The 25,998-nt window shown below is 41.6% G+C and overlaps 1 protein-coding gene across 1 annotated transcript in view; it reads left to right on the top strand.

Moving 5' to 3' along the window:
* The first annotated feature begins 553 nt into the window (after nt 1-553).
* LOC143788827 (protein shisa-9-like) overlaps nt 554-25,998 on the top strand; it is a 1,202,698-nt gene continuing 1,177,253 nt past the window's right edge. Inside the window, exon 1 of the mRNA XM_077278733.1 lies at nt 554-1,062. Within this exon, the coding sequence (XP_077134848.1) occupies nt 554-1,062 (509 nt within the window). The remainder of the gene's footprint in view (nt 1,063-25,998) is intronic.

Below are 25,998 nucleotides of genomic sequence, written 5' to 3'. Positions count from 1 at the left end.
TTTACATATACTGTAATTGTTTTGTTACTCTTTGCTACACTTCATTTTTTTATCATTGTGCTATTTGTCTTTGTTGTCACCACTTAAATCCCTAGTTACTGGCTGAAAGCCAGCATTTCACAACAGAATAAGGGGGCAACTAAGACCCAGGGAACTTCCTGCATACAATCTATCCATGCTCATGGATGGATAAATAAATCTCACAATCTATGAGCAGTTTTTTCCCTCACAGCACATAGAGGATTGAATAGCGGAACCTTAAAGAGACTGAGGGTTTCCAGATTAAAAAAAAAAGAAAAACAGAAATTAGAATATGAGGACCTGATGGAGATCAAACTATGAGATGGAATCCTTATTATTTGCACTAAATTCTGGAGACATTGAATAGAAGACCTGTCCTTGTAATTTTTGGTTCATGTTTCCACTGCTGCTGGAGAGCACTTGCATTACTTATCTGCTTCTGTGAACTTGCCATCACTTTGCATCTAGCGGCAGTGTACAAAGTGCTGTTTCTTAGGACAGCAAAAGGGTTCTCTAGAGGAAGCCTGTTATGATGGAGTGTTTCCTGAGGCTTATCATATGCTGTCTAATGTTCCCATATCCAATATTGGTGCAAGCAAGGAGCCCCAACACAAAAGCAGGTATGGCTGAGAAGCCAATGCCAGGAACCCCTAAACCTCCACTGCCTACAGAGTCACTCTCAGAACCTGACAGGTGCAGAGGCTACTATGATGTGATGGGTCAATGGGACCCACCTTTTAACTGCAATGCAAGCAGCTATTTGTACTGCTGTGGAACCTGTGGGTACCGCTTCTGCTGTCAGTTCAAGCATGGAAGATTGGACCAAAGTATGTGCTCCAACTATGACACTCCAAACTGGGCAGACACTGAAAAACCACCTGGCCGAGGTAACAAGTCAAGTGATATCCCCAACAAACACAAGACTAACATGATTGTGTACATAATTTGTGGAGTGGCTGCCATAATGGTGCTAATTGGGATCTTTACTAAATTGACTGTGGAGAAGACTCAGCGACCCCAAACTGACATGAATGTATCTAGGTAAGAAATATAGTATATTTCAGCACATTTTCTATGTTTTCAACTGTTTGTTTGGGTTGTTGAGATTTGGCAGTTGCTGAGATTAGGCGGCTACAAAGAACTTTGTAGACTTGCAGCTTGATTTTAAGTGCAATTTTAAGTTTGTTGTGTGATTGGCAGTTTATATGCAACTTGTGCATTGCTGTGTGGCTTTCATTTCATCCTTATTATACGGCATAGGTACAATGAGGCTTTTTTAAAAGCATAAGGCTATGTGCACACGTTGCGGATTTTGCTGCGGATCCACAGCAGATCTGCAGCAGCTTTCCATGTGTTTACAGTACCATGTAAACCTATGGAAAACAGAAACCACTGTGCCCATGCTGCGGAAAATACAGCGTGGAAATGCTGCGGGTTACATTCCTCAGCATGTCAATTCTTTGTGCGGAATCCACACAAAAAATGCATAAAAACCGTGGTAAATCCGCAGGTAAAAGGCAGTGCCTCTTACCTGCAGATTTCCAATATCCGCTGCGGAAAAATCCGCAGAGCTCCTTTCTCCGTGTGCACATACCCTAAGGCTGTGGCTTCAGGGCAACTTTGGTGGCAATACATGTCGCATGTCCAAAAATATCTTAATGTCTATCCAATTCACATGATAATGAATGAGGTTGCTTTGCGATCTACAAGTGTAGTATGAATATTGTTGAATTTTTGTACTCATTTAATCAAGGTTGATAAGAAACCAAGAAGGTAATTGCTAGATCTAGAGATAAAAGATAATTAAAAAAAATTCTGATGTGTGGGCAATTTGCTTGCAAATTAATGGAAAAAAACAATATTAAAGGAATACTCAAATACAAAGCAAGTAAGTGCAGTATATATTACTTTAGAGACCCAAAGTCAAAGACCTATAGAAATAGTGAGAAGGTCTGACCTATAATGTTGCCCAGGCAGTGTTTCTAAAGTGTCAAGAAGATAGAACAAATAAGTAAGGGAAATGTGTACCCATAATGGATGTGTTAGAATGTGCCCCTCCAATGCACGTTTTGCGTAGGCTAATTGGGATGACTCACTATTTTTTTACAGACATTTCATAGCACACTCAAAGATTTCAATGCAAGTTTTTTAAATTGTTTCTTAAATCAAGTGCAGGTAGCAGACAAAAATGAGTATAAGGTGTTAGGGTTGGCGGAACACACCGAGGGGACATACTAAAAAGAATGAAGAAAAGGAATAAATAAAAAGAATGAACATAATAACTTATAGCTCCAAAGACATGGATAGGTGTTACAGATTTCTTATGCATCTTGTAGATGAAATGAACTTGAATTATATGTAGACAATTAGGAAATCAACATAGATTCCATATAAACAGGTGTATACTATATTTTCTGTGCTATATGGGTGGGGAATGAAGATGGAATACTTGTAGATAATAGAGTAATGAACACATATCCCATATAAACAGGTATATATTATATTCCCTGTGCCTGATAGGTGGGGAATGAACATGAAATATATGTAGAGAAGAGAGGAATGAACACATATCCCATATAAACAGGTGTATATTATATTCCCTATGCATGATAGGTGGGGAATGAACATGAAATATATGTAGAGAATAGGGGAATGAACACATATCCCATATAAACAGGTGTATATTATATTCCCTATGCATGATAGGTGGGGAATGAACATGAAATATATGTAGAGAATAGAGGAATGAACACATATCCCATATAAACAGGTGTATATTATTTTCCCTGTGCCTGATAGGTGGGGAATGAACATGAAATATATGTAGATAATAGGGGAATGAACACATATCCCATATAAACAGGTGTATATTATATTCCCTATGCATGATAGGTGGGGAATGAACATGAAATATATGTAGAGAATAGGGGAATGAACACATATCCCATATAAACAGGTGTATATTATATTCCCTATGCATGATAGGTGGGGAATGAACATGAAATATATGTAGAGAATAGAGGAATGAACACATATCCCATATAAACAGGTGTATATTATTTTCCCTGTGCCTGATAGGTGGGGAATGAACATGAAATATATCTAGAGAATAGGGGAATGAACACATATCCCATATAAACAGGTGTATATTATATTCCCTATGCATGATAGGTGGGGAATGAACATGAAATATATGTAGAGAATAGAGGAATGAACACATATCCCATATAAACAGGTGTATACTATTTTCCCTGTGCCTGATAGGTGGGGAATGAACATAAAATATATGTAGAGAATAGAGGAATGAACACATATCCCATATGAACAGGTGTATATTATATTCCCTGTGCCTGATAGGTGGGGAATGAACATGAAATATATGTAGAGAATAGGGGAATGAACACATATCCCATATAAACAGGTGTATATTATATTCCCTATGCATGATAGGTGGGGAATGAACATGAAATATATGTAGAGAATAGAGGAATGAACACATATCCCATATAAACAGGTGTATATTATTTTCCCTGTGCCTGATAGGTGGGGAATGAACATGAAATATATGTAGAGAATAGAGGAATGAACACATATCCCATATAAACAGGTGTATATTATTTTCCCTGTGCCTGATAGGTGGGGAATGAACATGAAATATATCTAGAGAATAGGGGAATGAACACATATCCTATATAAACAGGTGTATATTATTTTCCCTCTGCCTGATAGGTGGGGAATGAACATGAAATATATGTAGAGAATAGGGGAATGAACACATATCCCATATAAACAGGTGTACATTATATTCCCTGAGCCTGATAGGTGGGGAATGAACATGAAATATATGTAGAGAATAGAGGAATGAACACATATCCCATAAAAAAAGGTGTATATTATATTCCCTGAGCGTGATAGGTGGGGAATGAACATGAAATATATGTAGATAATAGGAGAATGAACACATATCCCATATAAACAGGTGTATATTATATTCCCTATGCATGATAGGTGGGAAATGAACATGAAATATATGTAGAGAATAGGAGAATGAACACATATCCCATATAAACAGGTGCATATTATATTCCCTGAGCGTGATAGGTGGGGAATGAAGATGAAATATATGTAGAGAATTGGGGAATGAACACATATCCCATATATACAGGTGTATATTATATTCCCTGTGCCTGATAGGTGGGGAATGAACATGAAATATATGTAGAGAATAGGAGAATGAACACATATCCCATATAAACAGGTGTATACTATATTCTCTGAGCCTGATAGGTGGGGAATGAACATGAAATATATCTAGAGAATAGGGGAATGAACACACATCCCATATAAACAGGTGCATATTATATTCCCTATGCATGATAGGTTGGGAATGAACATGAAATATATGTAGATAATAGGGGAATGAACACATATCCCATATAAACAGGTGTATATTATATTCCCTATGCATGATAGGTGGGGAATGAACATGAAATATATGTAGAGAATAGGAGAATGAACACATATCCCATATAAACAGGTGCATATTATATTCCCTGAGCGTGATAGGTGGGGAATGAACATAAAATATATGTAGAGAATAGGAGAGTGAACACATATCCCATATATACAGGTGTATATTATATTCCCTGAGCCTGATAGGTGGGGAATGAAGATGAAATATATGTAAATAATAGAGGAATGAACACATATCCCATATATACAGGTATATATTATATTCCCTGAGCGTGATAGGTGGGGAATGAACATGAAATATATGTAGAGAATAGGAGAATGAACACATATCCCATATAAACAGGTGTATATTATATTCCCTGAGCCTGATAGGTGGGGAATGAACATTAAATATATGTAGAGAATAGAGGAATGAACACATATCCCATATAAACAGGTGTATATTATATTCCCTGTGCCTGATAGGTGGGCAATGAACATGAAATATATGTAGAGAATAGGAGAATTAACACATATCCCATATAAACAGGTGTATATTATATTCCCTATGCATGATAGGTGGGGAATGAACATGAAATATATGTAGAGAAGAGAGGAATGAACACATATCCCATATAAACAGGTGTATATTATATTCCCTATGCATGATAGGTGGGGAATGAACATGAAATATATGTAGAGAATAGAGTAATGAACACATATCCCATATAAACAGGTGTATATTATATTCCCTGTGCCTGATAGGTGGGGAATGAACATGGAATATATGTAGAGAATAGGGGAATGAACAAAAATCCCATATAAACAGGTGTATATTATATTCCCTGTGCCTGATAGGTGGGGAATGAACATGAAATATATGTAGAGAATAGAGGAATGAACACATATCCCATATAAACAGGTGTATATTATATTCCCTATGCATGATAGGTGGGGAATGAACATGAAATATATGTAGAGAATAGAGGAATGAACACATATCCCATATAAACAGGTGTATATTATATTCCCTGTGCCTGATAGGTGGGGAATGAACATGAAATATATGTAGAGAAGAGAGGAATGAACACATATCCCATATAAACAGGTGTATATTATATTCCCTGTGCATGATAGGTGGGGAATGAACATGAAATATATGTAGAGAATAGAGGAATGAACACATATCCCATATAAACAGGTGTATATTATATTCCCTATGCATGATAGGTGGGGAATGAACATGAAATATATGTAGATAATAGAGTAATGAACACATATCCCATATAAACAGGTGTATATTATATTCCCTGTGCCTGATAGGTGGGGAATGAACATGGAATATATGTAGAGAATAGGGGAATGAACAAAAATCCCATATAAACAGGTGTATATTATATTCCCTGTGCCTGATAGGTGGGGAATGAACATGAAATATATGTAGAGAATTGAGGAATGAACACATATCCCATATAAACAGGTGTATATTATATTCTCTATGCATGATAGGTGGGGAATGAACATGAAATATATGTAGAGAATAGAGGAATGAACACATATCCCATATAAACAGGTGTATATTATATTCCCTGAGCCTGATAGGTGGGGAATGAAGATGAAATATATGTAAATAATAGAGGAATGAACACATATCCCATATATACAGGTATATATTATATTCCCTGAGCGTGATAGGTGGGGAATGAACATGAAATATATGTAGAGAATAGGAGAATGAACACATATCCCATATAAACAGGTGTATATTATATTCCCTGAGCCTGACAGGTGGGGAATGAACATTAAATATATGTAGAGAATAGAGGAATGAACACATATCCCATATAAACAGGTGTATATTATATTCCCTATGCATGATAGGTGGGGAATGAACATGAAATATATGTAGAGAATAGGAGAATGAACACATATCCCATATAAACAGGTGCATATTATATTCCCTGAGCGTGATAGGTGGGGAATGAACATGAAATATATGTAGAGAATAGGGGAATGAACACATATCCCATATAAACAGGTGTACATTATATTCCCTGAGCCTGATAGGTGGGGAATGAACATGAAATATATGTAGAGAATAGAGGAATGAACACATATCCCATATAAACAGGTGTATATTATTTTCCCTGTGCCTGATAGGTGGGGAATGAACATGAAATATATGTAGAGAATAGAGGAATGAACACATATCCCATATAAACAGGTGTATACTATATTCCCTGAGCCTGATAGGTGGGGAATGAACATGAAATATATGTAGAGAAGATAGGAATGAACACATATCCCATATAAACAGGTGTATATTATATTCCCAGTGCCTGATAGGTGGGAATGAAGATGAAATATATGTAGATAATAGGGGAATGAACACATATCCCATATAAACAGGTGTATATTATATTCCCTGAGCCTGATAGGTGGGGAATGAACATGAAATATATGTAGAGAATAGGAGAATGAACACATATCCCATATAAACAGGTGTATATTATATTCCCTGAGCCTGATAGGTGGGGAATGAACATGAAATATATGTAGATAATAGGAGAATGAACACATATCCCATATAAACAGGTGTATATTATATTCCCTGAGCGTGATAGGTGGGGAATGACCATGAAATATATGTAGAGAATAAGGGAATGAACACATATCCCATATAAATGGGTGCATATTATATTCCCTGAGCGTGATAGGTGGGGAATGAACATAAAATATATGTAGAGAATAGGAGAGTGAACTGTGACGGGGTGTACGGCAGAGCAAGAAGGGACAACAGGCCAAGGGATGATTCAACAGATTTATTATCAAGAACGCTGGAACAACACATGCAGGTAGATCTAGAGAGTCCACAATTAGTCCAACGGAACCGGTTCGGGGGCACCTACCGATAATCCTTGTGCCAGCTAACAAAACAATAGTCCACACGAGTCCAAGGGATCTCAAAACAATCCCACGAACGACGAGATATGTCCTCAACTCAATTCTCGCCCCGTTCGCTTCCACAGTCCCAGATGGTCATGGGGTCTTGCCTCAGCTAAGAATCCCCACTCCTTCTCTTCCAGTCTCCAACACACATCTGATCTCAAAATAAGAATGGACTGTCTGAGCTCCTGGGATCCGCCCCTGAAGGGGGTAGGGGTCACACCTTCTATTCAATGGCTGAGTCCACCAGAAGATTCTATTCTGGTCGGCTCCACTTAGTCTAGGTCGTATGTACATTTGACTAGCCCCCTGCTGAGAGGAAGAATGGCTATTCCTTCACTAGTGTTGACAAAGCTTAATTACATTATAGGTTAGGGCTGCAAGTATTGGGGGAAGGAGACATTGTTACAGGTGACTCCCAGCACAAGAAAATACATATATTACAGCTAATAGAAACCAGAGAACAGTTACATACATCAAATGGCATATTATTCAAATGCAGGACAGGGCAAAAGTACATATCATGACAATATTCCCTGAGCCTGATAGGTGGGGAATGAACATGAAATATATGTAGAGAATAGGAGAATGAACACATATCCCATATAAACAGGTGTGTATTATATTACCTAAGCTTGATATCTCTTCAAATGTAACATGTTTGGCAAGAAAAAACACAATACGACATGCCAAATTATCCCCTGTGTATAATGGCCAAAGTAATGGCACCTAGCCCTTTTAAGATACAACACTAAAGGTACCTTCACACGAAACGACATCGCTAGCGATCCGTGACGTTGCAGCGTCCTCGCTAGCGATATCGTTTCGTTTGACACGCAGCAGCGATCAGGATCCTGCTGTGATGTCGCTGGTCGCTGAATAAAGTCCAGAACTTTATTTGGTCGTCCGATCGCCGTGTATCGTTGTGTTTGAAAGCAAAAGCAACGATACCAGTGATGTTTTACACTGGTAACCAGGGTAAACATCGGGTTACCAAGCGCAGGGCCGCGCTTAGTAACCCGATGTTTACCCTGGTTACCAGCGTAAAAGTAAAAAAAACAAACAGTACATGCTCACCTGCGCGTCCCCCAGCCTCTGCTTCCTGACACTGACTGAGCGCCGGCCCTAAAGTGAAAGTGAAAGCACAGCGGTGACGTCACCGCTGTGCTGTTAGGGCCGGAGCTCAGTCAGTGTCAGGAAGCGGACGCTGGGGGACGCGCAGGTGAGCATGTACTGTTTGTTTTTTTTACTTTTACGCTGGTAACCAGGGTAAACATCGGGTTACTAAGCGCGGCCCTGCGCTTAGCAACCCGATGTTTACCCTGGTTACCCGGGGACCTCGGCATCGTTGGTCGCTGGAGAGCGGTCTGTGTGACAGCTCCCCAGCGATCAAACAGCGACGCTGCAGCGATCAGCATCGTTGTCGCTATCGCTGCAGCGTCGCTTCGTGTGAAGGTACCTTAACAATTCCCTAATCCAGTGTTTTTCCAGTTCTAGTTGCCTCTTGGGATTAGTCACCTTGTTGTGCAGAGGTTCTCACATCCTTCTCTGCTTAGCCCCATTTTATATTCTTATGAAAGTGTGGAATAAGGTTACTGAAATTGTGATTTTGAATTGTTTGTAATATTGTATATAAGGGAGGCCCCTTGCAGAGAGGATTAAAGACACACATACTCCTACCGTATGCAGGGCAGGGAATGCTAAATGAGATTTAATTATCACCCATGTATCCTGAATGGGAGTGATTCATTGTTATAACCACTTTCAAATCTGGTGCATTTTAACTGGTTCCTCTGTTCTCCTGTATCATGTGATGAGCATGTAAATGTATAAGTGTAGAGGTGTGAGTCAGAATTTTCTGAAGGTTGTGCAGTGAGGAAGAGCTGACAGAGATACTAGCCTGAAAAACTAGTTCAGAGGACTCTCAAAAATGTCACCTACAATTATCCCATATATTTTTGGAGTGCATGAGCAATTAGCATTTGATGTAGTTGTCAAGCTTCTAAGCAAGACAGACCTAAATGAATCAAAAGTTATTTCTATGGCCCCTGCATTGCCTAAAGGAGGAGACGTATATGTGTACTGCTCAGTCATCGGAAAGGGCACATCAAATGGACTTCAAGTATGATCAGTACAGGTGGGTTTGCAAAGGTTCTAATGTGACTTCACAGATGAAACATTTGCCTACAATTATCAAACAATACTACTACCTTAAAGATCCAAATGGAGTGAAAAAACAAACATTGTCTGGCTTCAAGAAACATGTATATTTTCTCAGAGAATCAACAGAGATGAACAGATTATATGTCATTCACTATCTTGGTGATGAAAAGCTACATAGACCCTCAGCCCATGGTAATCAGAAGTTGTCAAAACGACCCTTCATTCCTACAATGAAAACAGTGTTCACTGATGCTCAAAAAGACATTATGATATCAAAGAACAGTAAAAAGACCTACAGCAGTTTGTTGGCCAATATGTTGCAGACTGAAAAACTGCATATGCCTGTGGTTTTACCACGTGATTTAAAACAGGTTCAAAATGTGGGCTACAAATTAAAGAAGGAGAAGAAAATCTGTAATGATGAAATATTCTGTTTGTTTGAGCTATGCAATCAATTGGATTCATTTTTTATTAGAATTCAAACATTTCCACAACTTACAGTATCATTTGGTCACCCAGACATAATCAAAGAAGCATGCACTCTTATTCAGATGTCCTGTCAAGATCCTAGTTTGCCACAATTATTATCATATGATACAACTTTTAACATAGGAGATTTTTATCTGTCTCCATTGGTTATGAGAAATGTAGCATTAGTAAGTGATCCTATATTCCCTGTTGCATTCCTCCTTCATGTAAAAAAATTTATGAGGGATCATGAATATTTTTTAACTGAAATTCTCCGCCAGCTACACTGCAAAAATATGACATTAGTGCCTTTGGTCACTGATAGAGAAATCGGAATTATAACAGCACTGCAGAAACACTTTCCTCAAATAAAAAATGTGCACTGTGCCAACCATATATTAAGAGATGTTGCTTTATGGATTCGGAATCATGGTGGAAAAAAAGATGATCTGAAGGTCCTTAGGGATCATATGATTCAGCTAATTAACAGCAATTGTATTGAGGACTACAATCAAAAATATGAACACTACAGCAAAATGTGGAGCAGTGCCTTTAAAACATACTTTGATCAACAATTCAAGATGGCTTTGCCAAAGCACTCAACACATTTTTTTACAGAACAGTTTGCTGTATTTCGAAAAGACCGCACAGCAACAAACAATATAAGTGAGAGCTTCAACAAAATGGTGAAAGAGCAAACAGATTGGAAAGAATTACCTGTTGATGCACTAGTGCTTGCAATGTACCATATGCAGTGTTTTTACCTTTTTGAATTTCAGCGAGCATATTGTAACATGGGTAAATACCATGTGAAAGATCAATTTTCCTATTTAATTAAGCATTGCAGTGAAGTAGATTTTCCCAAATTTTATGAACTAGAAAAAATTGTTTAGGCTATAAAAGGAGAAGTTCCAGCTTCTGTTTTTACTGTGGAAAAAGGAAAAAATTTCAGACTGACACAGACATCAATTGCTAGAATGATTGTTAACTCTGGACATGTTTCACTTTGTGCACAGTCATCTACTTTCACAATTAGAGACTTCAGGGGTCCTAAAGTACAAGCGGTCAAACTTGCACCAGAACCAACATGCTCTTGTAACAGTACAGGAAAATGCTACCATATTATCGCAGCTGAAATGGCAGTTGGTCTAAATGATGGGAATGACAAACATACCTACTCATTAAGTTTGCTTCTAAAAAGAAAGCGAGGCAGAAGCAAAAAATCTGGAAGAAAGAAGCCAAAGCTGGATGATTATGATTATGATATTTTACCTGCTCCCGATTCTCATTATGCCACTGGTTCTCCAAGAAATTTTGAGGCAGATGATACAAATGGGCCTGTGAATGATTCATTTTCTAATGACTTTTTTGGGAAAAATTTACTCCCAAAACATTCAACACCAAAAAAAAAGGCAATGAAAGTTGACTTGATTAGCGAACCATGGAATGTGGAGCCTAAAAAAGATGACCTTGCGCTAATTGAAAATCTGAAGGAGGAGATTAAAGAAACTCTTGAACCATTTGCATGGCTCTGTGGAGAAGCTATAGAGGAAGCCATTATGAACTTTATTTGTAAATTGAAGTATACAGAAAAAGTATTGTTGTGTCCAGTTTACATTTACCAAAGCATTGTGAGAGGCTGCAGTAGTTTATTCTACAGTTTCTTAGCAAACAACAATGCCCTTAATAAGGATCTTTTGCTAGTTCCTTTTAATACAGATGTATATGGAACTGGTCAGCACTGGTGCTTAGGATTATATTTAAAACAAAGGAAATTGTAATACTTGATTCATGCAAAAACTTTGAAAGAGCTCAGACAAACATTTCAAATCTTGTTTCAATTGCTGCAGCATGCTACCAGTTGGGTAATTTAAAATGTGACATGACTGAGTGGAGTACCTTATTGTGTGAGGATGCTGTGCAACAAAGCAATAGCTATGATTGTGGGGTTTACACAATGCTAAATGCGTACACTATCATTACCGGACAATGCTATACTAATATAATTAGTGAACATGCAAGAGTATGGATAGGTGTAAATATTGCGCAACATAAATTATGCGGCTGTTCCAAAAAAGGATGGAAAAAGCAGACTGTCAATTTTAGTAAATTGCATCGGTCTTTAAAAAAAAAGGCCCATAACATTAAACTGTCTGAGAGACCCTTGATGGATTACTTAATTACCTTTATGGATGCTCATAGCACATGGTCAAAATGTGAAGCTAAAACTTGTCATGGAAACTATACCCCTCTGCATGAAATGGTTTTTTGTTGTTGTTGCAGAAATTGGTTGCATTTGGAATGTCTTAAAATAAATGCAAAAAAATTACCAACTTACTATATCTGCTCCAAATGTTCTCAGTAAGAAAGATAGTGGATTTACATTTAATAATACTCACTTGGCATAGCAGTATGTGATTATTGTGAAAACCACTTCCGTAATTTGGACATTGATATTAACAATGCGATTTCAATCTTTGTTAGTTTTGCTGTTCCAGATAATTATTACGTAGTTGTTAGTTTATTACTTCTATTTTCTTCTCATTTATTTATTTATAAAGTTTGTGAAGATCACTTGATGGCATGGTGTTTAACCCCTTACTGAAATTACCGTATTTTCTGGTGTGTAAGACGACTTGGCGTATAAGACAATCCCCAACTTTTCCATATAAAATATGGAGTTTGGGATATACTTGCCGTATAAGACGGGCTCATCTTATACGCCCAGTCATCTCATACGGCGTGTACGGTGTGGATGGTTCCCAGGGTCTGGAGGAGAGGAAACTCTCCTTCAGGCCCTGGGATCCATATTCATGTAAAAAAAAAAATACAAAAAAAATATATATAGGATATACTTACCCTCCGACTGCCCGCGGCTCTCAGCGGTGAAAGCGGCAGCCTCCGTTCCTAAGGATGCATTGAGCTAAGGACATTCGATGACGTCACGGTCACACAACCGCGACGTCATCGAAGGTCCTTCGCTCAATGCATCCTTAGGAATGGAGGCTGCCGCTTGCACCGCTGAGAGCCGCGGGCAGTCGGAGGGTAAGTATATCCCATTTATTTTTTTCCTCTCCTCCAGACCCAGGAAACCATACAGGACCGCTCCCTGCACACGCCGTACCCAGAGTATAAGACGACCCACGATGTTTGAGATGATTTTCAGGGGTTAAAAAGTCGTCTTATACGCCGGAAAATACAGTAAGTGCATACCCGCAAATGGATGTACCGGTACATCCTGACGATTAATGCAGGCACATGGGTCTGCAGCCTCCATGGGAAAAAACCTTAATGACTGATTATTTTGCAGAACTATAATAACTGTTATTAATAACAGTAAGAGTGGTTTCATGCCCTCTATGTCCACTTGCATTGATCTGTAAAGCTATACTGAAATATGTACAGTACCAGCTGTCAAAAAGGGGCAAAGAATGTAGATGCAGCATACGTCATAGAGTTGGAATATTTAATATAATATAATTAGAATTGAGTTGGAATATTTCTAGGCAGTCATGTTAAGGCTGGATATTGGATGTATATTTATAGTGTCTATTAAACTGTTGTAATAGATGTGAGAGTGAATGGGTCACTTACTGGGGTGGTCGCGTTGGTTATTGACACATGCAAGGAATGCCACCTGTCAAAGGCCATCCTTTTAATCTTGGTTTTTGATGTGAGGTCACTTTGAATAAAAAAGTCTTGTAGGCAGACTGCAGTAAGTACACAGAAATTTTTTTACAAAATGTCATCTTAGTAACTGCGGTATTTGGGCAATATTCGGAGCTGTCCATAAACCAATGGATATCCTGACTATGTCATGTAATACGGGTGCTGATGGGCGGGACTTCCGGCGCGCTTGCCGAAGGCGCTTGTTAAATTGCTGCTGTCAGAGTTTGACAGCGGCATTTAAGTAGTTAACAGCCGCGGGTGGATCAAGATTACACCCGTGGCTGTTAGAGGCACATGTCAGCTGTTCAAAATAGCTGACATGTGCCGCAAAAGATGTGGACTCAGCGCAGGGTCAGAAAGGGGTTAAAGGGGTCCAAACCGATATTCGCGGTCAGTTTGTGTGACTGCAGATTTATGAATCCACCCCAGCTCACACACTGTGCTGCAAGAATTTGTCCGTTTATGAGCTGGGACCGGTGGGTACATATGCATTATGCATACTTCCGGGCAGAAGCCATCTAGTAGTTGTGGACTTGTATGGAGCGAAGCCACACCCCACCTAGTCATGCGGCCGTCCAGTGAGTGCTGCCATCTAATGGGTGTGGCCTCGCTCAATACAAGTGTGTGTGGATTGAGGCCATGCCCACTCCATGGGCTTTGCCTGAGAGTAAGCATAAGGGCAGAGACTCACTGCCGCATTTCTCCTGCGAGAATCGCATCGTAAACCTCATACTGTCTGTCCTCTCTCCTGACCTGAGCTTGACAGCTGCATAGTAATCCATCATGCTGTCTTGCTTAGGTCAGGAGAGGTGCCGGCCAGTCTGTGCAATGCGATGCGATTCTTGCTCGAGTTATACGGCAGTCTGGCTCAGCCCTAAGGCACATGTACCCACCTGTATAGGCTTAATAACCAATGAATCCTTGCAGTGCACAGTATAGCTAGGTAAGAAGGATTGTGAGCTGGCAGTATAGGTTTATAGCACTTAATTTTTAGCAGTTCAGGTTCAACATCTTAGTACAGGCATGCACAACATACGGCAAATATATTTTGCAGCCTGTGTAGCTGTATGGTTTGATCCTTCTTCTAATATTCAAATATATTCATGTCTTTTAAACACAAATACATTTGAACACTGTGGCACTGGGACAGGAGCATTGCAGCGCCCATCATCCTGGCTCTGAAGTGCAGCAACGTGATGGGGTCAGCACACTACTGACACCGAAGCACCACAGAGGAGAAGATGTAGCCAAGTGCTCCATCAAAGAGCCAAAGATTGAATGCCTTATCATTAAGGATGAGGTGAAGGAGGGGTTAATGATACTGTGAAGGCAAATAATGGGGGGGGGTCACAATTTAGAAATGGGGCATAGTTTTGCGAGAGGTGGTGGTAGGGGGATACTTTATTCAGAGGAACGATGAGCTGGGGATATTTTACAGATGCGCAGTATGGGTATGTGGGTAGGATATTTAGCAAAGGGTCAATGGGGAGGGGGATAATTTGCAGAGGGGCAGTGTTCAGGGATATGTAGTAGAGGAGCAATGTGGGGAGGGATGTTTTGCAGAGGGGCAGTGCAGGGAGGATATTTTTCCGAAGGGCAATTTGGGGGAGATATTTTGCAGATGGGCAGTGTGCCAGGGATATTTTTGAGAGGGGCAATATAGGGAGGATATTTTGGAGAAGAGCAGTTTGAAGGAATATTTTATGCCGTAAGCACAGGCAATTATTTACTCTGGTGCTCAGCATGGGAGATATCATTATTTATGGGGCTGTATAATGATAACTACATTTTTAAGGGCACGGTGCTGGGAATCACTGCTGAAGACAGAGAAGAGGGCAGTTTGCGGAGTCTGTGCTAAGGAGACGAAAAATGATGGAAGTGACTTCAATCAGAGAAGACGTCACCTATAAGGTACTTGGGTGAAAATGTTTATTTGACTGCATCTCATCTGACTGCATCCTATCAGTATTGTGGTTCCTGTATGCAGGGCCGACGTCAGCACCCGGGCATGTGCCGGGGCCCTGGAGAGATGGGGGGGACCATTCACAGTATGGTACACTGAGGCTCTGGGGGGCTCCTGCAGGCAGAGCATCGTTAGGGGCAGGCAGCTGCCTAGGGCCCATGCTCCCCTAGGGGCCCTCAGCTAGCGGCACATCAGTCAGCCGCTATGGGGCCCCTGTGAGGCAGGGGCGGCCCGCCTGCCACCAGCACCGAATCCCCTCCGCCGCAGCATTGAACTATACCAGCATCTGCCGGTACAGTTCAAAGCAATGATGGAGGAGAGAACGACAGCTGACGTTCCCTCTCCCATCATTCCTCACTCTGCCTCTGACACTGTGGGTGCGTGATGACGGCATCGCGCACTCACTGTGTGCCAAGCAGTGCAGCCGCTGAGACAGGAGCAGGGAGCACTGTGGGCACAAGGAGAGGAGAGAAGTATGTTTTTTTTACTATAACAGTGAGTACTGGACTGTGGGGCCATTGTTGGGAGGGGGAGATGCGGGCTGTGCTATATACTACATAGCTGTGCTATATGCTATGTGGGCTGTGTTATATATTACGTGGCTGTGCTATACACTACATGGCTGTGCTATATACTACGTGGGCTGTGCTATATACTACGTGGGCTGTGCTATATACTACGTGGGCTGTCTTATATACTACGTGGCTGTGCTATATACTATGTGGGCTGTGTTATATACTATGTGGCTGTGCTATATACAACGGGGCTGTGCTATATACTATGTGGGCTGTGTTATATGCTACCCATTTTGCACTTTTACAAATGTTCTACGTTAATACTTTATAATGTTTAGTTTAACCCCTTCATGACCGTGGGATTTTTCATTTTTCCGTGTTAGTTTTTCGCTCCCCTCCTTCCCAGAGCCATAACTTTTTTATTTTCCCGTCAATTTGGCCATGTGAGGGCTTATTTTTTGTGGGACAAGTTGTACTTTTGAACGACATCATTGGTTTTACCATGTCGTGTACTAGAAAACAGGAAAAAAATTCCAAGTGCGGTGAAATTGCAAAAAAAGGGCAATCCCACACTTGTTTTTTGCTTGGCTTTTTTGCTAAGTTCACTAAATGCTAAAACTGACCTGAGATTATGATTCTCCAGGTCATTACGAGTTCATAGACACCTAGAATGACTAGGTTACTTTTTGCCTAAGTGTTAAAAAAAAATTCCAAACTTTGCTAAAAAAAAAAGAAAAAAATTGCGCCATTTTCCGATACTCATAGCGTCTCCATTTTTCATGATCTGGGGTCGGTTGAGGGCTTATTTTTTGTGTGCCGAGCTGGCGTTTTTAATGATTCAAATTCGGTGCAGATACGTTATTTTGATCACCCGTTATTGCTTTTTAATGCAATGTTGCGGCAAAAAAACCCCGTAATTCTGGCGTTTCAAGTTTTTTCTCGTTACGCCGTTTAGCGATCAGGTTAATGCTTTTTTTTTATTGATAGATCGGGCGATTCTGAACGTGGCGATACCAAATATGTGTAGGTTTGATTTTTTTTTTATTGATTTATTTTGATTGGGGCGAAAGGAGGGTGATTTAAACTTTTATATAACTTTTGCCATGCTTCAGTAGCCTCCATGGGAGGCTAGAAGCAGGCATAACCCGATCGGCTCTGCTACATAGCAGCGATCTGCTGTTCGCTGCTATGTAGCAGAAAATCAGGTGTGCTGTGAGCGCCGACAACAGGGTGGCGCTCACAGCTACCGGCGATCAGTAACCATAGAGGTCTCAAGGACCTCTATGGTTACTGTCCTGACACATCGCCGACCCCCGATCATGTGACGGGGGTCGGCGATGACGTCATTTCCGGCCGCCTGGCCGGATGCGGTAGTTAAATTCCGCTGTGTGCGTTTGACAGAGGCATTTAACTAGTTAATAGCGGCGGGTGAATCGCGATTTCACCCGCCGCTATTGCGGGCACATGTCAGCTGTTCAAAACAGCTGACATGTCCCGGCTTTGATGCGGGCTCACCGTGGAGCCCTGAATCAAAGCAGGGGAGCCGACATCGGACGGGATAGTACGTCCGATGTCGGTAAGGGGTTAAAAAGTTTTCCATTAAAATATTGTCATATTCAATGTATGCAGTTTTTTTCTTTGCAGCACATTCAGCTAACAATAAAATGCCTACTGGTAACTGAGGAAGAGGCAGTAGGTCACAAAAAAAAAAAAAAAGTAAGGGTTTGACTTATATAAAGCCCCTCTGCTGTATTGTATTGTAGAATTTACTATAGGTATCAATCATGTAAAAAGTGAAATCTGGCATTGTTGTCACAGCTTTATGAACTCCTAAAATAAACCCGCAGATCCACGACAACGAACCTCCCACGGGTGAGCTGGCCTGGTGAACCACCACCAATACAGGGAGTGTTAGGGGCAGACCCGAGGGAGACTATTGCCGCAGAAGCTGATACCCGGGGACAGGAAGTAGGAGTGGAAAAGCAGCACTGACTATGACGGAGACACAGGGCAGATTAGTTATGACAGAGACTTAGATTTGGTAGAATATGGCGGACACCCAGGACAGACAGGATATAGCGGATGCCCAAGACGGACTGGGTATGGTGGTAATACAGAACTGGCAGGGTATAGTGGAAACACAGGACAGGCAGGATGTGGCGGACAAACAGGACTGGCAAGGTATGACGGACGCTCATGACAGAGCAAGGTACGGCGTAAACACAGGAAAGGCAGAGTATGATGGAGGCTCAGGACAGAGCAAGGTACGGTGGAAACACAAGACAGGCAGGGCAAGACAGACCCACAGTACAGAACAAGGTACGAAGGGACCTGGTTCAAATGAGGACAAATGACAATCAGGCAAGGATCAGAGGAAGGGCGTACCTTAAATACATGGTGTGCAGGAGGACTTCCGGGTCAGGGTCCTCCAGGCCATAGAGAGGAGAAGCAGCGCGGCAGTATGTCACAGAGGAAGTGCGCGTGTGCAGAGGGAGATGGAGTGCGCACGAGCAGCCGACGGACACCAGGAAGCTGCGTTGCATCAGGAGGAGAAGGGAGAACGCGCACCTGCAAGAGAAGCGCGCCGGAGAGGGTAAGTATGCCAGCGAGCGGGGGGGGGGGGCGAGCGGCAGGCGGGGCGGCATACAATTGTACTATAACTATATTTCTCTGCTGTATCTGTGCACCATGAATCATGGTATGTGTTAAGGGGGGGGGGGGCACTGAGACTCTTTTGCCCGGGGCCTTCAAAAACCTGGAGCTAGCAGTGCTTGTAAGGTCCGCAGTCTGATGATGGCTGTTAACAACTTCCAGTACTTCGTAACCATTGTTAAAGACATAGTGGGAGTTGAAGGTTCATGTGATACAATTGTACATGGGGCTTTCCTGACATTGCTATTGATCGCTGTACTAAGCTTGCTGATTTATTCAGGTACTAATGGTTGCTATGCCACGGCATTTACAGTATGTGCTGACAGTGGTCAAAAAATCCTCAAAATTTTGAGTTTGGAGATTATTTGGAGGATTTAAGCAGCTTGTGCTCAGTTTCTGCTCCAAAAACCCAGTGTATGTTAGTATTCACAATTATTTTTGGAGCAAAAAAGAGCCGAATGTCTCCATACCCTCCTCAAATACTCAAAATTTGGTTCGGATGATGTAAGTATTGATTAAATAAAAATTGTGCTCTGGAACTGGTTCAGTTTGGCATTGTGACCCATGGACCAAAAAATGTTGTACACCACTGCTTTAGTAAATGGTAAATAGCAGCAGGAGTGTAACAATCGTGCTCACAGAGGTTGCGATCGGAGCCGGGCATGTGAGGGGCCCTACAATGCCAGAGCAAATTACAACTGGATGTGTGTCCTCAGACACACATTCTGTTGAATTGTAATGCTTTGCAGATACCCAATGGGTCTATGCGCTGCAATACATGCTGCTGGCCAATCAGAGGCCAGCAGCTGATGTCCGCATGCACGTGGCAGTGGTATCATGCGCTCCTGTTCCTTGCAAGGTAAAGTCAGCTGACGGGTTCAGAACGGGACGCCACATGTTGGGGAAGCAGAGGGAAGGTGAGTAGAACAATATTTTTTCCATGCATTAAATAGTAGCAGCAGAATGGGGGACATATTCCACAATAAGGGACTTATATACCAGGATGGGGTATATATGCCAGGATAAGGGACATATATACCGGAATAAGGTACATATATACCAGGTTGGGGGATATATATACCAGGATGGAAGGTATACAAGTGCTTCTCATTAAATTAGAATATCATCAAGGCTGTGGTTATCCCGGTTGCTTGTGCTCCTTTTTCTACCACACTTTTTCCTTCCACTCCACTTTCCATTAATATTCTTGGATACAGCTCTCTGTGAACAGCCAACTTCTTTAGCAATAACCTTTTGTGGCTTCCCCTCCTTGTGGAGTGTGTCAATGATTGCTTTATGGACATCTGTCAAGTCAGCAGTCTTCCCCATGATTGTGGAGCTACTAAAACAGACTAAGGGGCCTTTTAAAATGCTTATGAAGCCTTTGCAGGTGTTTTTTTGTTTTTAATTATTCTAATTTACTGAGATAATGACTTTTGGGTTTACATAATCAGTAAAAAAAAACTTGTGAAATACTGTAGATCAATCTGTGTGTAATTACTCTATTTACTCTATTTAATATGAGTTTCCCTTTTTGTATTGAAGAACTGAAATAAATTAACTTTTTGATGATATTCAAAATTAAGTGAGAAGCACTTGTATATACCACGATTTGGGACATATACCATATTTTTCGGATTATAAGATGCTCCGGATTATAAGCCACACCCAAAATTTTGAGGATAAAAATATAAAAAAAAATGTTTTTTTTAATAAAATGGTCGTGCTTCTTCTAATCCATGCGTCTAACTGCTTACCAGGGGTGGTGGCTGCGATGAAGCGGGGTCGCTGCTGGAGGAGGCAAGAGTGGAGCGTTGCCGCAGACTGGGATGAGGGGGTGTTCCGATGTGTGGCACACCACTGCAGGTGTCCGATGCTGCTGCTGCGCTGTGTCAGGCCCTGCTGCGTGGGCTCTGCCGACATTTTGTGAAAGGCCAGAGCCTACGCGGTTACATGGTTTCCTGTGCGGTGGACTCCGGGAAAATGGCCGCTGGGGGACAGTGCATGCACAGATTTGGGGGAAAAGTGCATCTTATAATATGAAAAATACGATTTACCAGCATAAGGGATATATACTGTATACCAGGAAGGGAGATATACACTACTTACAAAACGTTTGTGACATTTGGCTTTCGGGTGAAATTTATGGAAATAATAATAACTTCATGCTACAATGAAATTTTATAATGAACGTAGGCATTTACGTAGAAGTAGCAATGTTGATTCTAACATCTCAAATAATTTATTAAAACAAAAGCCCACAACAAAAATATCAATGTCTCATTAACCTGTCATATGGTTGTGAGCATCAGTTATAGCTTGACAATGACATCTCATGCTGTTCACAAGTCGTTATTGTATGATTACGCATGGCATCTCACTCTCCTTGAAGGGCAACTCATGTTATTGAAGTGCTGTGGTGCAGAGTTACCAGTTGTGTCGTAACTAGAGTCTGATGGGCCCCGGAACAAGATTTGGACCGAGGCCCCCCTTTGATATATATCTGCCATCCTGGTGTATATATATCCCTCATTATGGTATATATATGCCCACCATCCTCGTATATGTCCCTTATCTTGGTCCTCATCCTGGTATATATATCCACATCCTGCCACTGTTCTTTAATGAGTAGAAAAAAAGTTAAACATTATACTCACCAGGGGCGTACATAGAAGTAATAGGGCACCATAGCAGAAGTATAATGCACCCCCCATAGTACTCTACATAGTATAGTGCACTCCCCATATTCCTCCACATAGTATAATGCCCTCCCCGTATTCCTCCATACAGTATAATCAGCTCTTTATAGTCCTCGTTCACTATAATGCACCCCATAGTCCTTTCTATAATATAATACACCCCCATAGTCCTCCACATAGTATAACATGGAATCATAGAATGTTAGAGTTGGAACGGACTTCAAGGTTCATCATGTCCAACCCGTACTCAATGCAGGATTCACTAATCCATCGCAGACAGATGTCTGTCCAGCCTCTGTTTGAAGACTTCCATTGAAGGAGAACTCACCACCTTTCGTGGCAGTCTGTTCCACCCTGTCAAAAAGTTTTTTCTAATATCTAATCTGTGTCTTCTCCCTTTCAGTTTCATTCCATTGATTCTTGTGTTTCCATGAGTAAATGAGAATAATTGTTATGCTGTAAGAATCAGGCTGAACTCGGATGCCACCTGTTATGCTGTAAGATTCAGGCTGCACTCAGATGTCACCCGAGTGCATTCCTATTTAAGTGTGATGATACAAAGAGGGAAAACGGAGAGTGGACCCTCTAGATCGCGACGACTAACCCCTCACGGACGAGCTGACCAGATAGACCACCCCCTATACAGGGAGCATTAGGGGCAGGCCCGTGAGGGACTATCGCCACGGAAGCTGGAGGACCAGGACGGGAGAGGACCAAGAAGAGGCAGAGATAGGATAGGTGAGTACTGCAGAGAAACAGGACTGATGGGCAAAACAGGACTGATGGGTAAACTGCAGCAGTACAGGGACTGGTGGAGGAAACTGATGAAACGCAGAGGCTAGCAGGATACAGGAAAGACAGGATAAACCCAAAGTCAGAGGGAAAACGAACTTCACAGAGACTAAGAGCGGACAGGAACACCTGAAGGAACAAATGATAACCAGGCACAGAGAGATGGCAGGAAGCAGTTTAAAGGGACACTGTCACCTGAATTTGGAGGGAACAATCTTTAGACCTAGGGGCGGGGTTTTCGTGTGTTTGATGCACCCTTTCCTTACCCGCCGGCTGCATGCTGGCGGCAATGTTGGATTGAAGTTCATTCTCTGTCCTCCGTAGTACATGCCTGCACAAGGCTATCTTGCCTTGTGCAGGCATGTACTACGGAGGACAGAGAATGAACTTCAATCCAATATTTCCACCAGCATGCAGCCGGCGGGTAAGGAAAGGGTGCATCAAACACCCGAAAACCCCGCCCCTAGGTCTAAAGATTGTTCCCTCCAAATTCAGGTGACAGTGTCCCTTTAAATACCTAAAGGCAGGGTAGCACTTCCAGGTAACAGACCTCCAGAACCATAGAGAGGACAATAAGGAGGACAGACTTCCAGGTACTAGTCCTCCTGGACCATAGAGGAGACGAAGAGGAGGAGCGACAGAAGATCAGAAGTGCACACGTGCAGCACTGAACCTGGTATGCGCGCGCACACGAGAAGCAGAGGCCGGGAGTGAGCACGGAGGGAGAGACACTGACTGGGGAGGCGGCAGCAGCGGTATGATAATAATGATGATCCCTCTACACTGTGATAGCTCTTTAGATATTTGTAGACAGCTAGTTTGTCTCCTCTTAGCCTTTTTATTTTGCAAGATAAATCGTTCCTTAAAAGACATGCTTTGCATTCCACTTACCATCCTGGTAGCGCTTCTCAGAACTTGCTCCTGTTTTTTAATGTTTTTTTTAAACATATTACCAAGAAATGGACACAGTATCCCAGATGACATGCACTCCATAGTCCTCCATACAGTATAATTGACCCCCATAGTACTCCATATAGTATAATACACTCCTTTTAATCCTCCATATAGTATAATGCACCCCTCAGTCCTCCATATAGTATAATGCACCCTTCATTGTCCTCCCTAAGGTGTAATGCACCCCTCATAGTCCTCCATATAGTATAATGCTCTCCCCATAGTCTTCCAAATTATATAGTGCACCTTCCATAATCCTCAATGCAGTGTAATTTCCCCCACATAGTCCTCCATACAGTATAATGCACAGCCCATAGTAATCCATGTAGCATAATTCACAGCCCATAGTTTTCCATATACTATAATGCACAGCCCATAGTCATCCATATAATATAATGCACAGCCTATCCTGGTATATGTTCTTCATCCTGGCCCCCATACTGGTATATGTTCCCCATCATGGTATATGTTCCCCACTCTGTTATATCTCCCCATGCAACAATATGGCCCACATTCTGGTATTTGTCCCCATCCAACAATATGGCCCTCATCCTTGTATATGTCCACATCCTGTTATACGGCCCTCATCTTGGGTCCCATCCTGATATATTTCCCTCATCCTGGTATATTGCTCTCATCCTGGGCCTCATCCTGGTGCATGTCCCCAATCTAGGTATATGGCCCTCTTCCTGGGCACCATCCTGGTGCACGTCCCCATCATGGTATATGGCCCCGCTGTTGCTCCAAACAAAGAAAAAAACAATACTCCTACTCACCTTCCCAGTTCTCGCACAACATAGAACATATTAAATATATACTATAATTAAAATCAAAGAATGGACCAATGGAATTTGAAGTGTATAATTGCACCAAAAGGACACTAATAATGTGCCTCCTACCATACCAACAAATGGATTGTGGTCCCATAGTAAAAAAAAAATCTAAGAAAATATATAGAAAAAATAGAAAAAAACAAAAAATTCCTATAATTGTGGCAAGATAAAGTGCAAATAGTGTCACATTAGGAAAGAAAAACAAAGGGTTGTCTCCATATAGGAGCAAAGTGCAATGTGACAAAAGTAGGGGAAAATACAAATTAGAGGTCTATACCTTTATGGTCCGACTGATCTCTATGGTGTGCGCACCCCGACGCGTGTTCCGGAAACAGTTTCCTTCGTCAGGGGGCAATCAGGAAGAGCCAAAGCTAAGTACCAGAATTGGCGCATCTAATGAATGCGCCATTTGTGTGGTATATGAGGGCTGGTCTTTTTAGGCTGGGAAGGGACATATATCCACGGACCCTCCCAGCCTATTAATATCAGCCCACAGCTGTCTGCTTAGCCTTTTTGGTTATTAAAAATATGAGACAACATGTCAGTTTTTGAGAGTACCCCTTTTTAATAACTAGCAAAAGCTAAGGGGACAGCTATGAGTTGATCTTAATAGGCTGGGAAGCTCCATGCGCATTGAGCCCTACCCAGCATAATAAGACCAGCTCACAGCAGTCTGTTTTTCCTTAGCTGGTTATTAAAAATAGGGTCAACTCCACAACTTTTTTTTTCCTTGAAAAGACACACTGCGCTAATTAGATATCTCACGGACATCTTACATAAAGCTATCTATTATCCATCCATCTGTTTTTGCACATCTAACACCTAAACATCTGTCATTTCTATTCTGCATTCTATTCCGGGAGAAGTCACATGGACGGCCTATATATTGGCGTCCGTTCTGCTGAAAAATATCGACAGGTGTGAGTCACAAGACACACAGTGTCCGTGTGAACACACTGATAAATGTGCAGCCCTATAGATTTAGATGGTTCTACATGTGTATTTGACTCATTCTATCTCCTGCATTGAATCGTGCATGTATCCAGCTTTGCCAGCCATCTTAACAAGCATATGTTATGGTATATATTTCAACTTACTCTGCTTGTCCCCTTATGCTGTGAGGCCATGTAACTTTGTTCAAAGTGGTTTATGATCCATGTAAGCCTGGACACTTGGTTATCTGTTCACTACATTCATTGTGTCCTGCTGTCTCAACTTAGTTTTGATTGATTGCTAACGAGATAAATTAGTGAGAGATCTTAGAGCTAGCCTCCTATATATTAAAGGAACCGTCACACTCAGCAACTTTCCAACGAGAACGACGACGATCCGCGACGTTGCAGCTTCCTGGATAGCGATCTTGTTGTGTTTGACACGCAGGAGCGATCAGGATCCTGCTGTGACATCGCTGGTCGGAGCTAGAAGTCCAGAACTTTATTTTGTCGCTGGATCACCCGCTGTCATCGCTGGATCGGTGTGTGTGACACCGATCCAGTGATGTGTTCGCTTGTAACCAGGGTAAACATCTGGTTACTAAGCGCAGGGCCGCGCTTAGTAACCCGATGTTTACCCTGGTTACCATTGTAAATGTAAAAAAAAAAAACACTACATACTGACATTCCGGTGTATGTCACATCCCTCGCCATCAGCTTCCCGCACTGACTGTGAGTGCCGGCCGTAAAGTAAAAGCAGAGCACAGCGGTGATGTCACCACTGTGCTGTGCTTTACGGCCGGCACTGACACAGTCAGTGCGGGAAGCTGACGGCGAGGGACGTGACAGACACCGGAATGGAAGTATGTATTTTTTTTATTTTTTTTTTTACATTCACAATGTTAACCAGGGTAAACATCGGGTTACTAAGCGCGGCCC

Source organism: Ranitomeya variabilis, chromosome 8, assembly GCF_051348905.1.
Source record: "Ranitomeya variabilis isolate aRanVar5 chromosome 8, aRanVar5.hap1, whole genome shotgun sequence".
In the NCBI taxonomy this organism is placed as follows: domain Eukaryota; kingdom Metazoa; phylum Chordata; class Amphibia; order Anura; family Dendrobatidae; genus Ranitomeya; species Ranitomeya variabilis.
The sequence above is the reverse complement of the archived record's forward strand: the minus strand, read 5'-3'. Positions and strand labels throughout refer to the sequence as shown.